At 46.4% G+C, this 19,348-nt stretch overlaps 1 protein-coding gene across 3 annotated transcripts in view; it reads left to right on the top strand.

Annotated features, from left to right (window-relative positions):
• Positions 1 to 19,348, top strand: part of EPRS1 (glutamyl-prolyl-tRNA synthetase 1) — a 147,568-nt gene that overhangs the window by 32,862 nt on the left and 95,358 nt on the right. For all 3 annotated transcript variants that reach the window (XM_068232914.1, XM_068232916.1, XM_068232915.1), the window contains exons 5-9: positions 2,921 to 3,042; positions 5,673 to 5,767; positions 12,141 to 12,267; positions 13,401 to 13,593; positions 18,079 to 18,250. In XM_068232914.1, coding sequence (XP_068089015.1) covers positions 2,921 to 3,042; positions 5,673 to 5,767; positions 12,141 to 12,267; positions 13,401 to 13,593; positions 18,079 to 18,250 — 709 coding nt within the window. The remainder of the gene's footprint in view (positions 1 to 2,920; positions 3,043 to 5,672; positions 5,768 to 12,140; positions 12,268 to 13,400; positions 13,594 to 18,078; positions 18,251 to 19,348) is intronic.

The raw sequence follows: 19,348 nt of genomic DNA, 5'->3' as shown, positions 1-19,348 counted from the left end.
GACCACAGCTATGACCCTCAGATGACGGCAGTCAGGCGGGGGAGGAGAGGATAGCGGCGACAGGATCAGGTGGGATGCAGCAGGGGTGAAGTGTAGTGTAGTTTGGGTTGGCTGCAGGGGTTAGTTAGTGAAGTGTAGTTTGGGTTAGCTGCAGGGGTTAGTTAGTTAGTGAAGTGTAGTTTGGGTTGGCTGCAGGGGTTAGTTAGTGAAGTGTAGTTTGGGTTGGCTGCAGGGGTTAGTTAGTGAAGTGTAGTTTGGGTTGGCTGCAGGGGTTAGTTAGGGAAGTGTAGTGTAGTTTGGGTTGGATGTAGGGGTTAGTTAGGGAAGTGTAGTGTAGTTGGTGGTGGTAGCAGAAGTTAGTGAAGTGAAGTTGGTGGGGGTAGCAGGGGTAAGTGTAGTGTAGTGTAGTGTAGCAGGATTTAGGCTGGTTTCACAGTGGGACATTAAAGTCCCACGTTACAGCAGCCAGTAACGCAGCCTAACTCACAGCACTGTAAAATCAATTGTGCTGTTCACAGTGCCCACGTTGCGTTACATTGTAACGCAGCACGTTTAAACAAAGTGCTGCATGCTGTACGTTATACTGGGCTAAGCAGCGTTAGACTGTTTGCACATGCTCAGTAATGTTGGAGGAGGAGGTCTCCCCTCCTCCTCCTCCACAGCCAGCCACATGGCTAATTAATATTCACTGCACTGCAGAGACTCCTGGTAGGACTGTAGTGTTGTCCGGATCATGAACGAATCGTTCATTTAATCCGAATCTTTTTTGTCAGTCGAATCATCCGGATCATCACAATGAAAGATTCGGTTCACAGTGGATGTCTGTCTGGAAGAAACCGGAACATAGAGAATGTACAGTGCAGGGAAAGTCCTGTCCTGCTAGTCATTTCACCACAGTCTGCTTCCCTAGTAAAATGATTCAAATGATTCGGTTCAAAGATCTGGATCTTTTCAATGATCCGATTCAAATGATCCGAATCCTTATAAAGATCCGGACTTCCTATCACTAACCTGGAGCGGCTGCTTTGAGAGCTGCATAACAGCAGCTTAATCTGACGTCCAACTTCAACGACCATAACGTCCCCTAAAACGCAACGTCTTGGTGTGTAAGTAGCCTTAGTGTAGATGGGCAGTGTAGCTTAGATATAGACAGTTTTGGGGGGTTTAAAGGTCTATAAGATGCCCCTGCACCATAGACGCACAGAGGTTTAGTTTTGTTTTTTTTCCCCTGATTTTTGCCCTCTAAATCTAGGTGCGTCTTATATTCCGAAAAATACCGTAATTTGAATTCACAGGCTGTTTAAAATATGTCTGCTTCCATGACAGTAGAAACAGTGCAGATTTATTGCAGGATTTGTAGCAGCTGTAACAAAGAAATGTTTTTTGTTTAAAGGTGGTTATGCTGTTGTGTATATTTTAGAGCAGAGAGAACTTTCTGAGTTCAGGTTCACTTTAAAGGAAATACGAGGACAGCCTTTCATCTATTTTTCTTACCTGGGGCTTTCCTCCAGTCCCCTGCGGTCATCTCAGTCCCTCGCCGCAGTTTTGGTCCTCCTAGGTGTCCTGCTGGCCTCCAGTAAAGATCGCACTCACATCATCAGGAGTGTACTGCGTTTGCGCAGTACTAGCCCTGTGACGTGAGCGCGCGCCTGTGCAAAAGTGCTGGCCAGCGGGACACCTAGGAGGACCGAATCTGAGGCAAGGGATTGAAATGACTGCTAGGGACTGGAGGAAAGCCCCAGGTAAGAGATGAAAGGCTGTCCTCTTATGTCCTTTAATTGTCACCATAAAAATAAAATTTCAACGGCAACTGGTCTGAGTGTATTAAGTGATAAAGGTGCTAATCCTGCACTCAAAACTTTCAAAACGTTTTCTGCAGTTATGGTTTGGAGTTATCACATACCTTTGGAGCACTGCCCCTTTAAAAGCCATTGCCATTCAGTTGCATGCTGGGGGTTCTTTTTATCTATAATATATTCCTCCTCTTCCCTTAACCTTCCTGGCGGTATGGACGAGCTCAGCTCGTCCATTAACGCCGAGGCTGATATCTCTGGCCCTGCTGGGCCGATTTACATCAAATAAAGTGCGCCACACGCAGCTAGCACTTTGCTTGCTGCGTGTGGTCTTTGATGGTAGCGGCGGAAGAGGCCCCCCGCCAGAGCCCCGCGCTGCCTAGACCAAACACTTTCGGGCAACGCAAAGGGCTGGATCGGAGGCGTCGGCTGACATCCATGACGTCATCCCGATCGTTGCCATGGCGACGGGGTAAGCCTAACAAGAAATCCCGCTCTCCGCGGGATTTCTTGTTACTTGTGATTGCCGAAATCGATCAGAAGGGCGCACCATGTGCACCCTCTAGTGGGCTTTTATGCTGCCAACTTTGAGTTGGCAGCATGAAAAAAAAAGACGTGAATAAAACCCTGCTGCTTGCCACCCTGGCAATTTAAATAGAACACCAGGGTAGTTAATCTCCCTGCTTTGCTGCCTAGCTGAAACCTGATCCTCTGCTCACTTATATTTACAAGCAAGGCTGGGGTGACTCAGCGATTTGGAGAAAAAAAAAAAAAGTTAAGGGAAGAAATTACAATAGGATTTAGCCTCAAACTGTAGGCAAAAGACATGGTTCCCACCAGGAACAGAATTCTCCTCATTTACTATGTAAAATTCACTGAAATCAAAACGTGGACAGTACGATACATATTATGTAAGTAGATCAAGTATTTATCTACTTATATGTGTTTTTTTTCCCTGGCATAGTATGGCTAATCCTCCTGCTTTAAGGAATAATTTCTATGAGTGCAGTGTTACAATGCATTTCCTTCATTGCTCTCTTGTGGGATAAGCAGGAGCCTTGCTGACCTGTATCCTGTTATTTTTTTTTTATAAATTTGTGTCGTCCATCCCCCCACCCCTCCTGCAGTCAGCAAGCCATGGCAGACAGAGCTGAAGCGAGACAAAGCCGCTGTCAACGTCCGTCGGTGGTTCAGCTTCCTGGAGCCCAGTGTACCCTTCCGAGGAGAGCTTAGTGTCAGCACATCTGCGGTAAGTAACTGGACACCCGTGTCTGTTTCGCATGCAGTAGCGCAGGTCTCCAGTGTCCATTATATTTTCACATTGTAATGTAGTTCAGTGGAATTTGCATTGCTGGGACCACCAGAACCTATAAGTTCGCCATGCTGCGTTCTGCTTGACCTGATCTGGCAAGTGGACACTCAGCCAACCGTTCTTGCAGGAAAAGCTTTACTTGCGGTTCACACTGGGGCCCACAGCAGAACTTGGAACTAGGAGACGACTATAGAGTAGATCATATAACAAACCATTACAATACACTGAACACACAATCTAAGCATGAAAGCTTTTGTGCCTACATATTCCAACTACTCACACCGCTCAGTCTCAGGTTTCAGCAGAAAGTTCCCAAGAATTAGGTGGTGAGCAATTTTACGACTTCAGCTCTGTTGATAGTAATCTGAGAGGCGAGGACTTAAAGAGAATCTGTACTCTAAAATTCTAACAATAAAAAGCATACCATTCTATTCATTATGTTCTGCTGGGCCCCTCTGTGCTGTTTCTGCCACTCCCTGCTGCAATCCTGGCTTGTAATTGCCAGTTTTAGGCAGTATTTACTAACAAAAGACATGGCTGCTAACCAGCTTGTGATAGGCTCAGATAAGCTCAGTCTGTGACTCATACAGAGCCTGCAGGGGTGTGGAGAGGGTGTGTATAGCTTCTCCCTATCACAAGCAGAGCAGCACATTCTTGCCTGAGCCGACAAACCTGACAAAGGAAAGATTAGATTAGATAACAAAGATATTACAGCGACTGTGGAACTAGGAAAGGCTGCAGTAAGACAGACCACATTAGAACAGGTATAGGAACTTATAGGATAGAAAAAATTAGGCTGACAATTCTTTAAGCCTGTTTAAGCAGGCCATACACTACTCGATATGTACCATAGATATACAGCAGATTTTGCTTGATTGGCGGGAGTGCATTGCTAGCAGAGTTAGATTCAGCAATGATCGATGCAGAATAGCGACGGTACGCTCACCTGTTACCCTCTCTGGTCGAATCTGATCAGAGCGGGGTCTATTGGCTGCCCCCTATCTATCTGATGGTTGATTTGGTGGCCATCTGTAAGTGTATGGCCACCTTTAGTCTTCTTTAGGCCCAGCTACAGGCAAACATGGATTCACACGAGATTTTTTTTTTTTTTTACTTGAAAGATTCAGTTTTAACCTCCTGGGCGATACAATAATATTGCCAGGGGGCAGCGCAGCACTTTTTTTTTTATTATTATTTTTTTTTTACAGAGTAGCTAGTCTAGCGCTAGCTACATGATAGCCGCTGTGCAGTGGCATCCCCCCACCCCCTCCGATCGCCTCCGGCGATCAAAGCAAACAGGAAATCCCGTTCAGAACGTGATTTCCTGTTTGGCTTCCCCCGTCGCCATTGTGACGATCGGGATGACATCATCGTCTTGACGTCAGAGGGAGTCCCGATACACCCCTCAACGCTGCCTGGCACTGATTGGCCAGGCTGCACACGGGATCTGGGGGGGGGCGGCGGTGCGGCACGGCGGGTAGCGGCAAATCAGCGCGGAGCGGCGGCGAAAGGTATATACACGCAGCTAGCAAAGTGCTAGCTGCGTGCGGCAAAAAAAAAAATTATGCAAATCGGCCCACCAGGGCCTGAGAAATCCTCTGCGGCGGCTTACCCAGAGCTCAGCTCGGGATTATCGCCCAGAGGGTTAAAGGACTACTGTAGGGGTGTAGGGGGAAAAACAGTGGAACTTACCCGGGGCTTCTAATGGTCCCTGCAGACATCCTGTGCCTGCGCAGCCACTCACCGATGCTCTGATCCCGCCTCCGGTCCACTTCTGGAATTTCTGACTTAAAAATCGGAAAACCACTGTTCCTGCACGTCCGCGCTCCCACTGACGTCACCAGGAGTGTATTGCACAGGCCCAGTACAGACTGTACCTCCGCAGTACGCTCCTGATGAAATCAGTGGGAGCGAGGACACGGCAGCGCAGGCGCAGTGGTTTTCCGACTTCAAAGTCGTAAATTCCAGAAGTGAACTGGAGGCGGGGCCGGAGCATCGGTGAGTGGCTGCGCGGGCACAGGATGTGTGCGGGGGACCATTAGAAGCCCCGGGTAAGTTCAACGCTTCTTTTTTTTTTTTTTTTTTTTTTTTTTTTTCAACCCCTCTACAGTACTCCTCTAAAAGGTAATTCATATCGATTACATAATTCAGAGGGATTGCTTTCTGAAGTTCCATGTTAAAGGAGAACTGAAGAGAGAAGTATATAGAGGCTGCCATATTTATTTCCTTACAATACCAGTTGCCTGGCCATCCTGCTGATCCTCTGCCTCTAATACTTTTAGCCATAGACACTGAACAAGCATGCAGCAGATCGGGTGTTTCTGACATTTTTGCCAGATCTGACTAGATTAGCAGCATGCTTGTTTGGTGTGATTCAGACACTACCGCAGCCAAATAGATCAGCAGGGCTGCCAGGCAACTGGTATTATTTAAAAGGAAAAAAATATGGCAGCCTTGATGGTCTTCTCACTTCAAGTGTCCTTAAAGTTTTGGCTCTTTTAATGTCTCCTCTGGATGGATATTGCTCTGTTTTGATGTTCCTCCCTTTGTTGACTCTTGCGGTTTAGGCTCCTGAGAAGAAGCAGGATGTTGGCAAGTTTGTGGAGCTGCCAGGCGCGGAGATGGGGAAGGTGGTGGTTAGATTTCCCCCGGAGGCCAGTGGGTGAGTATTCTTGGCCTTTTCTGTGATACCTGTGGCATTATACAGTGGTATGAGGGCCTCTTCTGTGTTTTCTGTGTTCTGCTTAATGTGGACCTTAATGTGGTATCACTTACTTCTTCCAGCCCCCTGCAGCCGACCTGTGCCTGCGAATTTACCAAACTATTCTCCGTTCCCCCACCGTGGCTCACTTTCGCTTCTGGCCTGCGAGGCCCTGGCCGTGCGCGTCCTCCTTCTTAATCCCGTCTCTGGGAGCGTACTGCACAGGCATAGTATAGATTTTCACGTACTGCACAGTTGTCGTCTACTTACAAGTCGGCGTGAACAAAAGTGATCCGTGACGGGGGAACAGAGCATCATTTGGAAAACCGCGCAGGCACAGGATGGCTGCAAGGGGCTGGCAGAAGCCCCAGGTAAGTTAACCTCCTTAGCGGTAACCCCGTGTGTGACACGGGGTAAGCCGCCGGAGGGTGCCGCTCAGGCCCTGCTGGGCCGATTTGCTTAATTTTTTTTTTGCTGGACGCAGCTAGCACTTTGCTAGCTGCGCCAGCACCCCGATCGCCGCCGCCGCGCGCCCGATCGCCGCTATCCGGTGCGGCGCGCGGCCCCCCCCCCCCCCAGACCCCGAGCGCTGCCTGGCCAATCAGTGCCAGGCAGCGCCGAGGGGTGGATCGGGTCTCCCAATGACGTCCCGACGTCGCTGACGTCGGTGACGTCATCCCGCCCCGTCGCCATGGCGACGGGGGAAGCCCTCCAGGAAATCCCGTTCTTTGAACGGGATTTCCTGATCGCCTATCGCCGGAGGAGATCGGCGGGGCTGGGGGGATGCCGCTGAGCAGCGGCTATCATGTAGCGAGCCCTCGGCTCGCTACATGATAAAAAAAAAAAAAAAATTAAAAAAAACTGTTGCGCTTCCCCCTGGCGGTATTTTTCATACCGCCAAGGGGGTTAACAGACATTCATCTGCAGATCAGACAATCATCTGCAGATCTGAAGATCCATCCTGGTGGATCTGATCTGCAGATGAATGTCTGTTAAACAAGGTGTGTATAAGAATCTGCAGATATCATAGACTATGAATGCATTTTGCAGGAACGGATCTTTTGCAGATACTGATCTTTTGTGTCTGTACAGCATCTGTGTGAGCAGCATCTTGCATAAGATTTCTATCTGATGGGGAGTGCAGCTCCATAGAATAGACTGTGTAGAGTATGGCTCTCATACTACATGAAGGGTGGTAAGATTGGTCTGTGATCTTTCATCTTCCAAAGATTTTTATCTCAAGTGTGTATGTAGCCTAACTGATAAATCGAGATGCCAGGACATAAATCATCTAAATCTGATTATAGCAGTGTAACGAGTCTCTGCTAATTCCAGTTCCTAATAAGCAAAACCTTAACCCACAACAAATATCACATCACATAAACATTTGTACTATTTCATACTTTTCTGATTAAAAAAATAATAAATATACTTTAAAAAAAAGCTATTGTTTATCAGGAAACCCAATATATAAATACAACAATGACAGTGATACACAGTACAGTCCCTTTAATGGAAGCATCGCACTCAGAGTGCTGATCTGCTGCAGGGCATGCTGGGTCTTGTAGTACCCCTGCACCATCTGCAGGCAGCTCCCTATAGAGCCGAAGCAGTCAGTGGCAGCGCCCCCCGCAGGCTCATTACCTAGTGAAGGGCTGCTGGATAGGGTCAGGCTGGGCGCCATGCTCTCTCCCTCTCCGGCTTCGGATCCCGCAGGCTGCCACGAAGCTCCTGACTGAATGAGAAAGAGCTCAGGCTTCCGGCACGCAATCAGTGCCAGGCAGCGCCGAGGGGTGGATCGGGTCTCCCAATGACGTCCCGACGTCGCTGACGTTGGTGACGTCATCCCGCCCCGTCGCCATGGCGACGGGGGAAGCCCTCCAGGAAATCCCGTTCTTTGAACGGGATTTCCTGATCGCCTATCGCCGGAGGCGATCGGCGGGGCTGGGGGGATGCCGCTGAGCAGCCCTCGGCTCGCTACATGATAAAAAAAAAAAAAAAATTAAAAAAAACTGTTGCGCTTCCCCCTGGCGGTATTTTTCATACCGCCAAGGGGGTTAAACCACTTTTTTTTAATTTATTTATTTTTTTTTTATTATAACCCCCTGCGGCGGTATGATTATATCCAGATTTTAGGGTCTTTTAAAAAAGTTTCAGACCCTAAAATCAGGAAAAAGTCCTGCCACCAGAATGCCTGCAGCAGCCCCTGCTCTCGCTCAACCCAGGGCTCCAGTGCTGCAATTTTACCTCCGTCCTCTGGGTGGCGCTGTAACTCTTTGAGATCAAGGATGGCGATCTCACCAGGGTGATTCAGAGCCTCCGTGGAGAGGAAGTAGAATGGCTACCGACATCTGGATCCCCTGGGAGGCGAGTAAAAGCTTCCGCTGCGTGCAGTACTCTGCATAGAGCTCCCGGCAGCTAGTCTGAGCATAGCTCGGGATTACCACCAGGGAAGATGATCTTTAGGTCAGCTTTAAGTGCAGCCTCTGACCTGTGATACCTCGTAAACCAACACTATTTGAATCATCCGCTGGGAATAGTTTCCCAAAAATGTCAGATCGATTTTTGATGACTTTTGACCAAAAATCGATCAAAAGTATCGGCTAGACAGGATGGAAAATTTAGGCTGTCCGGGGAGTGGGGTTGGTGGTGGTGTCTAGATCAGTGACCATAGCATTGCACTCTATTGATCTGTGCAATTCTGTGGTTCGATCGATTTTCAATAGATTCCCTGCTGGAATATATTGGAAAATGATGTGCAGTGTACGGTAAGAGGATTTCTTTTGAATTGAGCCTCTTTATAAATTGATTTGGAACATTGGGTTGAAATCCTAAATGTGTATGGTCAGCTTAATGCCAAAAGCTCAGCCTGAAAGCCAGGCAACTGGCATTGTTTATAAGGAAATAAAGATGGCAGCCTCTGTATTTCTCTCAATTCAGGTTCCCTTAGCCCAGTGAGCTGCAAACTTGGCTCTCCAGCTGTTAAGGAACTACAAGTCCCACAGTGCATTGCAGGAGTCTGACAGCCACAGTCATGATTCAAGGCAAATGCATTGTGGGACTTGTAGTTCCTTATGGCTGCTTACACACTAAGACGTTACTGTAACGCTCCCCCAACGCACAGCAATGTAACACGAGTGGGCTGTTCACACAGCCCACGTTGCGTTACATGTAACGCTGCACGTTCTCCGGAGAGTGCAGCATGCTACGGCGTTAGAGCGGCTATAGCCGCGTTAGACTGTTTGCACATGCTCAGTGGGGGGCGGAGAGGAGGCGGGGAGAGCCAGCTACAGTAGCTGCGCACATGGCTACTTAATATTCACTGCACTGGCGGCCGCTGATTGGCCGGCGGGACCACATGATGCGGAGTGTCTCGCTCCGCGTCACGTGGTCCCGCTGGCCAATCAGCGCCACTCTGGGAGACCTTATAGGAATCGAGCCGCCTAACGCGGCTCACTCTACGGTCGGCTCTTGCAGCACCATACGTTGTGTTAGGTGCACGTTATGCGACCTTAACGTAGCACCTAACGCAACGTCTTGGTGTGCAAGTAGCCTAACAGCTGGAGAGCCAAGTTTGCAGATCACTCTTAGCCTATAACTATGTACAGTATTCTTTCTTTCATCATGCGGTTAGTGGTTTTATTTTTGCTGCCTGGGTTTGAGGCTAGTTTGATTTTATTGCTTACCCAAAATATTTTGTACTTTAATTCTAACAGCAATCCACTTCCTGTCTTTGCCGGGTGCTGAAGTTAGGAGCCCTTACTTATTGTAACAGATGGTTCTGGTCTTGTTTGTGCAGCATGTCCTGTCTAGTATAACTGAGGCAGGACGCTTCAGTCTTCCATGTACCTAAACGTATTCTCACCTAGCTATGGTTTAAAGTGGATCCGAAATGAACTTTTACTCCTTGCATAATTGTGTTCCTTTCCTATTGTTTGTAGGGCGCATTCCTCAAGCCAAATACTTTTTTGTTTGTGTTTTAATACTCTAATTCCCTATAAATTAAACAAGCCAGAACCACAGATTTTCAGAGAGCCTTGGCAGTAGCAAGGGCTCATGGGAGCTCAGTCTGGGCAGGAGGAGGGGGTGGGGGGGTATTACTAGCCAGAGATTTCAGGGGAGGAGGAGGAGGGGGTTAGGTTTTTTTCACAGGCTGAGTGCTCAAGATGCAGATAAGGTTGCCTCTGTGTAATGTTTACTAACATGGCTGCTGTCATTGTATCACAGGAAGAAATAATCATATTCTATTAAAGCTGTTTGCAGCTAGATTTGCTGTGTAAACTATCTAAACTTTAGATAAGATATATTGACAAGGTACTTGTTCTAGTTAGTGTTTCATCTTGGATCTGCTTTAAGCATGTCTACATGTAGTTCAGTTCCACTTACCACCTGTTCCTGTTTGGTTTAATTTGCTGACATTTTAGGGTCAATGTCCTGTTTAATTCTGGGTTTCAGTGTTCTCCCCAGAAATATTTTCCAGCCGGGTGGCATGAAAAAGTAGCCGGGTGGGGAAGTAAGGTCACGCTGGGTGCTGCTGGGTGAGAAAGTAAGGAAACACTGAACGGAGAGGGAGGGTCACACTGGGTGGGGTGGGAGTGGATCACGCTGGGTGGGGAGAGGTTGGCATAATGCTGGGTGCTGGTGGGGGGAGCAAGGTAACTTGTTCAAGAAACAAAAATCGCATTGCAAACGATCCCAAAATGCTGTATGCAGTGCATTTGATTTTACATACATCACAATTATAGTGTGAATGCTTCCTGAGGGAAACTTTGTCATAGTGCTGCTCTGTTCGCTGGCATTCAGCAAAGCTCTGTAAATTCCTGGAAAAGTATCTTAGTGTGAATGGGGCCTTAGTGCCATAGCCCCATCATCACATATATGACCTGACATTCAACACTCTCTGCATGCAATGTATTGTGACTCCTGCTGCTGGACATACACTAGGAGCAGCGGAGTGCTGACTTAAAGAAAACCTGTAATGGAAAAAAAACCTCCCCTGGGGGGTACTCGCCTCGGGTGAGGGAAGCCTCCGGATCCTATTGAGGCTTCCCCCATCCTCCTCTGTCCCACGGCAGTGGCGATAACACTCCCCTAACAGCGAGGATGTGAATATTTACCTTCCCGGCTCCAGCGCAGGCGCAGTATCGGCTCTCCGCTCGGAGATAGGCGGAAATAGCCAATCGCTGTCGGGCCGCTCTACTGCGCAGGCGCAAGTCTCCTGCGCAGTAGAGCGGACCTGACAGAGATTGGCTATTTTTGCCTATCTTCGTGCGGAGAGCCGCAACAGCGCCTCCGCTGGAGGTAGGAAAGGTAAATCAATGCTTGTCGAGGGAGGATTCCGGGACACTTCAGGGGATCCAGCGCTGGACTGCCTGTAGCTACAGGGGAGGGGGAAGCCTCATTGGGACCCTGAGGCTTCCCCCACCTACTGAGGTGAGTACCCCCCAGGGGAACTTTTTTTTGTTAGCTGATCACACAGGCAGGCAACAGAGTGGTGAGGATTCCAGAGGAGACTTTGCAAAAAACATGCTAGTTCAAAGCACAGCGATATCAGACATACAAGTATTCTGGCTGAACTTAATGGACTTATGGCTTTTTTTTCCACCTAAACTACTGTAACTGCTGAGATAAGACAGACAGGCTGAACTGAACTTTTTGCCATTCATATTTGCCCATACTAAAAACTGGATATCACAGTGATTTTACAATCACTGACACAAAAGATGTCAGTCTGGCATGAAGTGCAAGGACACAGGGGACAGAGTGAATGCTGCACTAGGTTCATATTACAGCCCTGTAAACCACTCAGCTCTCCCTTCACACTGAATGACCAGCGTCTTGATATGTTAATGAGCCACACTTATCTGAGTATTCCGACATTCCTGTGAATGGAAGGAGCTGGGAAGGGGCTTTGTATCTGCTGCACAGATAGAGGAGGAGGAGAGCTTCTGTGTCCACTGCTGGGAAAGATCGGGTGACCACCAAAAGGAATAGCAATAGAGCCGTACACTCTATTCTATGGTCGGCTCCAGCAAAGTTCCCGAGGTCTGACTCATCTGTGCTAGGAGCTTCCCCCGCCCCTCACTGCTGATAGGAAGAAGCTGAGGAGGAGGGCGGAGATGTGTCTCTGCACTCAGCGCTGCCTGAATTAAAACTACGAGCAGAGGAAAGTGTCTCTGCTTTAGACTCGGAGGCTAATCAAATCAGCCGGGCGGGAACAGAGACCCAGGTGGGCGCTCCGCCCGGGTAATAGGCTCTGGGGAGAACACTGGGGTTTGATTTTCTTGGGACCCCGTGTCTTTGCTTATAAGACCCATGTTTGTTCTTTCACTAGGTATCTCCATATTGGTCACGCCAAGGCTGCTCTCCTCAACCAGCACTACCAGGTGAACTTCAAGGGAAAGTTGATCATGAGGTTTGATGACACCAACCCAGAGAAAGAAAAGGAAGACTTTGAGAAAGTGAGTGAAATTGATTTTTGAAAGGGCCGGGCTGTCCAAACTGGTTACTTCATATACCGTGCTTCCCCCAAAGTAGGACATCCTAAAGTAAGGCCTAGTACATATTTCGAGCTTGCTCGAAATATTAACCCTACTCTTAAAATAAGCCCTAGTGGCAGAGGATGTCCCGTCCGTCTGAAAGACCCCCCCCCCCCCACCACCACCAGTTTAACCCGCTCCCACTGTACCTCCTGCCGACCCCTCCATAAAGCCGCACTGCCCGCCGACGTACGGGTACCTCTACTGCAGATCAGCGATGTAAACTGCTGAGTCCCCCACCGCCGCTTCTGGCCCCGTTCTGCCCTGCCTGCTGGCATTATTTTCAAACCGCAGATCAGCGGCAAAGTGTGGTTACGAAGGCTAGTAACACTGTAACAGCGCTTCCGTGTACAGGAAGTGACATCTCTGTTTACTTCCTGTACACAGAAGCGCTGGTACAGTGTAACAAGCTCTTTTTCCCACACTTTACCGATGATCTGCGGTTTGAAAGTTATGCCGGCAGGCAGGGCAGAACGGGGCCAGAAACAGCGGTGGGGGAATCAGCAGTTTACATTGCTGATCCGCAGTAGAGGTACCGTATGTTGGTGGGCAGTACGACTTTCTCAAGGAGGGGGTTGGCAGAAGGTAAAGTGGACGTGGGGGTACTGGGGAGCACAAGAGGCAAATATATTTAAGACCTCCCCGAAAAATAAGACCTAGGACAAGTTTTGAGGGAAAAAAGAATATAAGACAGAGTCTTATTTTCGGGATGTTCAGACTTAAATATAACAGAATTTCCTAAGAATGGAGGATAGCTTGAGACGGACACACAAGCAGAGCAGCTTTAATGTGCTATATCCACAAATGCGTGGATAAAAATAAACTTGCATGCAGGGACCCATGCAATCAAATACTCTAAAGTAAAAACATACGCAATGTACAATCACCTTACGTAAGGCATAGGTGCCGCCTGTCTGGCAATGCCAGTGTGCGAAACCAGTCGGGTAGGTGAAGGTGGCACCACTAACTTAGGAGATTCTACATTAAGTGTGTTTTCACTTAATGATTCCTTTAATTGATAACTGTTGCTATTCATTCCATGCTTTTATTTTCAGGTTATCCTGGAAGATGTCTCCATGCTGCAGATTAAGCCTGACCAGTTCACATACACCTCGGACCACTTTGAGAAGATCATGCAGTATGCCGAGAAGCTCATCCAGGAGGGGAAGGCTTATGTGGATGACACACCTGCCGAACAGATGAAGGCGGAGCGCGAGCAGAGGATAGAGTCCAAACACAGACAGAATTGTAAGCTGGGCAGCCAGCCGAACTTGAGCAGTCACTTTTCTGTCTTTTCCCATTGATGTTATCTGAATATGTTATGCCCACAATTTAGGTTTTTTTTTTTTTCTTTCTTTTTTTTCTCCCATTTTTTTGCATTTAAGGGAGAGCTTTGGGTTAGGTGGTGTGTATGTGTTGAGGGAAGGGGAGTGGGTAGTGATCACTAGGACATAAGCAGACCATACACACCGTTTTTTCCCAGTCGATTCCTGACAGATTCAACCACCTTGACTGAATCTGCCAGGACTATATAGCACAACATTCCAAATCCATCGTAATTCCGATGGATTTTTGGCATAAAATCAGTTAAAATTATGATTGGACCTGAAAATTGTGATTCATCGGGGGTTGGCGGTAGATCGACGGCCCATGGCATTGCACTGGGGATAAAGAGGAACTCCAGTAAAAATAATGTAATAAAAAAGTGCTTCATTTTTACAATAATTATGTATAAATGATTTAGTCAGTGTTTGCCCATTGCAAAATCTTTTAAATCCCTGATTTACATTCTGACATTTATCACATGGTGACATTTTTACTGTTAGCAGGTGATGTAGCTGCTGCATGCTTTTTTGGCAGTTGGAAACAGCTGTAAACAGCTATTTCCCACAATGCAGCAAGGGTCACAGACAGGAAACTGCTAGGAGTACCACGGTCCTCAGTTTCTTGTGGTAAGGGTTTCACCACAATATCATACAGCGCCACCTGATGGTCTGTCTGTGAAAAGGAATAGATTTCTCATGTAAAAGAGGGTATCAGCTACTGATTGGGATAAAGTTCAATTCTTGGTCGGAGTTTTTCATTTTAAATAGATTTCATTTTTAAATCCATTTCAAATCTATGAGCAGTGTGTAGAAGGATTCAATTGCTCTCTGATCAGAGAGGGATCGATCGGCTAGTCCAGTGATCTGCAAACTTGGCCCTCCAGCTGTTAAGAAACTACAAGTTCCACAATGCATTTGGCTTTATGAATCATGACTGTGGCTTTCAGACTCCCGCAATGCATTGTGGGACTTGTAGTTCTTTAACAGCTGGAGAGACAAGTTTGCAGATCGCTGTGCTAGTCACATTGGGTGGCAAACTATGTGTGTATGGCCACTTATAGAGGGGAATAGTATTTTATATTGTGGGAGAGCCCAATGGCCTAGCAGCAGGTTAGCAGCTTCAGCAGTCAAAGCCAGGACTATTCTTACATGTATTTTTCCATTTAAAGTGGACCTGAACTCTTGCACAGGCCAGAAGGAAAACAGAGAAATGTACCTTGTATGTTTTTATATATTTTTTTGTCTCTCTATTTCTTCATCTGTGGCTAATCACAAGTTGTAATTTGTTCTCTCAGCTGTGTCAGATGGCTGCCTCAGCAGAGCAGCTAACTGGTAAACACAGGATGTTAACCCTATGTCTGCTTCCATGAAAGAAGGAAGTACTGTATATTATGGCATATACGACTACTTTTTAACCCTTGAAAATCTTCTGAAGAGTCAGGAGTCGCCTTATACGCCGGGCGTCATTGATGCCGGTGATACGCCCTATCCTGTTACCGACTCCCAGATCTGACTGCTGAGGACTGTAGTGAAGCTGCGCAGGCGCACATGTGCGAGATCAGAGAAGGAGGTAAATGGGATACAAGGGTGGGCCAGATGGGTGCAGCAGGATCTATTCTTCTATCAGCTCTGATAAACAGGTAGACAAGGAGAGATGACCAATCCAACCAGTCTATCGCCTATATGCTGTTATATACTGGGTACCACATACAGTACAGCACCAGCATCTGTATTTTTTATAAAAATGTTGGTGTGCGTTGGAAGAGGGGGTAGTCCTTATAAGATGAGTATATCCTAAACTCTACATTTTAAATGGAAAAGTTGAGGGGTCGTCTTATTTGCCTAGGCGTCTTATACGCCGGAATATACAGAAGATAAACAGCAGATTTATTGCAGGATTTGTATCAGCTGTAACAAAGAAATGTTTTTCTTTAAAGGTTAGTATGCTGTTGCTTATCTTTTAGAGCAGAGACCAAGTTTTGAGTTCAGGTCCGCTTTAAGGAAACTGCTAGCGGCTAGTACCTTTATTAACACAATGGCCTCAGTTCACTAAGCTTTATCAAACACTATATCAAACGTTTGATAATTTACCTCATGAGTGAAATCTAATTTTGAATTAACTAAGGTGTTCTAGATGTATTGAACATTTTATCAATAAAACATTTGATAAATATAGAATTCCTTAGTGAATTCAAAACTAGATTTTACTCATGAGGTAAATTATCAAAGGTTTGATAAAGTGTTTGATAAAGCTTAGTGAATTGAGGACATTGTTATGAACAATGCTGGAGAAGAAGATACATTCTAGCAAGAGATAAAGGACAGTCATTGGTCTGGCAGTGGTAACATGTATATACTGTGGAGAATAAGAAAGCAAAACCATTCCACAAACATTTTGATACAAAATGTCGACTGATATCCACAGAATTCCTAAGGCCGGCATTTAGTTATTGTGCATACCTTCCTAATGAACTACTAAACTGTAAAAAAAACAAGAACAAAACAAACTCTGGCCATAGACAAGCTCATCCCAACTGGCCATATGCGCAAGTAAAGTCTGCGCATGCCCAGCAGAACGAAATGCAAGCGTGAGCAGCATGCGCTTGCCCACGGCCGGAAGAAACCTATTCGACTCACGCTGAGTTGAATAGGTGTTAAGGTTCCCTGTGCTGGACCGTTGGGGTGCAGTAGTATCTGGGAAGCCTCTGGACCATCTGAAGGCTTCTTGCTACTAAGGAAAGACGCGCGCGCACACACACACACATTTTTTACAGCTTTAGGTGTCCTTTAAAGTCCTAGGCATCAGGGTTTCTAATTTTAGAAGTAGGGATGGTCCACGGGAACCACGGTAGCTTGTGTGACAAAGACCAGTAGCCAAATGGTGCAGTATCATAGGACAAAATTAAATCAATATTGCAAGAGTAGTTATACTCACAAAGGTGGGTATCAAACCTGCAACCCGTGTATGTCCCCTGCAGGGAAAACGCCGTCCCCACTCGGTACTCCAGGTCCTGCCGGAACCATGTGGTCGCTTTCTTGGGGTCCTTACTAGCTGTGGATGGCACCATACTAGTGGACAGGACACCTCCAAAGGAGGTGTAGTGGACAATGAAGAAGGGTGGAGGTACCCAAAAATAAATTCCTCTGAGTATACATTATATAGACATTAAGGAATTCAGTTTGCAGCCTGAATTATTTAAAGGATACCCAAAGTGACAAGTGACATGATGAGATAGATATGGTTATGTACAGTGCCTAGCACACAAAGAACTAGGCTGTGTTCCTTTTTTTTCTTTCTCTGCCTGAAAGAGTTAAATATCAGGTATGCAAGTGGCTGACTCAGTCCTGACTCAGACAGGAAGTGGCTACATGACTGAGTCAGCCAATTGCATACCTGATATTTAACACTCTTTCAGGCAGAGAAAAAAAAAGGAACACAGCATAGTTATTTGTGTGCTAGGCACTGTACATACACATGTCTATCTCATCATGTCACATGTCACTTCGGGTATCCTTTAACCTCCCTAGCGTTCTGGACGAGCTGAGCTCCTCCAGAGACGCTAGAGGGCACCGCTCAGGCCCCGCTGGGCCGTTTTTTTTTTTTTGTTTTTTTTCAAACACGCAGCTAGCACTTTGCTAGCTGCATGTTTGCCCTGATCGCTGCCGCTCGCCGCTGCTACCCGACGCGAGAGAGGACCCCCCCCGCAGACCCCGTGCACAGCCTTGCCAATCGCCGCCAGGCTGCGCTTTGGGGTGGATCGGGAGTCCCAGTGACGTCTTGACGTCAATGACGTCACTCCCTTCGTCGCCATGGCGACGGGGGATGCCCTAAAGAAAATCCCGTTCAGAGCGGGATTTCCTTATGGGCGTGATCGCCGGCGGCGATCAGGAGGGAGAGAGGAGGAAGGGGAGAATCATGTAGCTAGCGCTAGGCTAGCTACATAAGAAAAAAATCGGGCGAAAAAAACCCTCCCGCTACCGCGGGAATTGAAACGCCCAGCAGGTTAAGGTACTTTATTGACCTAAGGAAGCGGGCAGAGCCAGAGACCTGAGAAACGCCTTGTCGGTTTTTTTTTTAAATTGTGCTTGAATAGACCTTACCTGATAAAACCCTCACTTTTTCTTGGTTGGTTCATCTGGAGAGGAATGATAATTCATGCATTTATTTGTCTTTATAACAAATACTCTGAGAGATATTTATTTTTGGTCGCCTCCACGTTTCTTCATTTTTAATTCTGGGGTTGAGTGCCTTCAATCCATACTGACCCCGGGTAATGCACAAAGTTTGTTTACAATTCTATACTTTTACATTGTTTTACTATTGATTGATCCATAGTTATTTCTCCCTTTAATGAAGAGGGTCCTCCATCATTAGTATGAGCCACAAGTGTGATGTTTTGTCTTCCAGCGGTGGAGAAGAACAGGCAGATGTGGGAAGAAATGAAGAAAGGCTCAACGTTTGGACAAACCTGCTGTCTTCGGGCGAAGATCGACATGAACTCCAATAATGGGTGCATGCGAGACCCCACCCTCTTCCGCTGCAAGACCCAGCCCCACCCACGGACAGGAAACAAGTACAAGTGAGTGGCAACCAGCTGCTTCTAGGACACACATTTTCTTTAAAGAGGAACTCAAGTGAAAATAATGTAATAAAAAAAGTGCTTCATTTTTACAATAATTATGTATAAATGATTTAGTCAGGGTTTGCCCGTTGTAAAATCTTTTAAATCCCTGATCTACATTCTGACATTTATTACATGGTGACATTTTTACTGTTGGCAGGTGATGTAGCTGCTGCTTGCTTTTTTGGCAGTTGGAAACAGCTGTAAACAGCCATTTCCCTGAATGTAGCAAGGTTCACAGACAGGAAACTGCCAGGAGTACGTACTCAAGAGTTTCTTGTGGGAGGGGTTTCACCACAATATCAGTCATACAGCGCCCCCTGATGGTCTGTTTGTGAAAAGGAATAGATTTCTCGTGTAAAAGGGGGTATCAGCTACTGATTGGGATGAAGTTCAATTCTTGGTCGGAGTTTCTCTTTAAGAGTACTTCCAGCAGAGAACAGAGAGCCTGCAATGCAGGGTTCTATATTATTATATTATTATTCATTGTATGTATAAAGTGCCAACATATTACACTGGACAATAAATACATACAATTGATACAAAGGATGATGGGTGTAACAAGGTTACACAACATAGGATTTATAAATCAATAATAATAATAGGACAAAGCTGTACAAGATACATGATAGTGTTATTTTAACCACTTCAGCCTACAGGGGTTTTTACCTTCAGGACGGAAGCAATTTTCCCCATCGGCGCTCCTCCCATTTATTCGCCAATAACTTAATCACTACTTATCACACATAAATTATCTATATCTTCTTTTTTTTGCCACAAATTAAGCTTTTTGTGTGTGATTCTGTTTTCAGTAATTACTTTATTTTATATGCACACTCCTCCCCAAAAAGAAAAAATACATTTCTCCATCCCCTATGGTTTTAAAATAAGCAATGCTACTATAAATAAAACTCACACATTTTATTTACCCATTAGTCCTGGCTAGCACAACATTTGTTCTTAGTACAATGTATGGCGTCAAGATATTATTTGGAAATAAAGGTGTATTTTTTCTGTTAATTTTTTTTGTGTGTCCCATCTATTGTTAACCCTTAT

This window comes from Hyperolius riggenbachi, chromosome 4 (assembly GCF_040937935.1).
Source record: "Hyperolius riggenbachi isolate aHypRig1 chromosome 4, aHypRig1.pri, whole genome shotgun sequence".
NCBI lineage: Eukaryota > Metazoa > Chordata > Amphibia > Anura > Hyperoliidae > Hyperolius > Hyperolius riggenbachi.
Note: the sequence above shows the minus strand (reverse complement) of the source record. Positions and strands in the feature narration are given on the sequence as shown.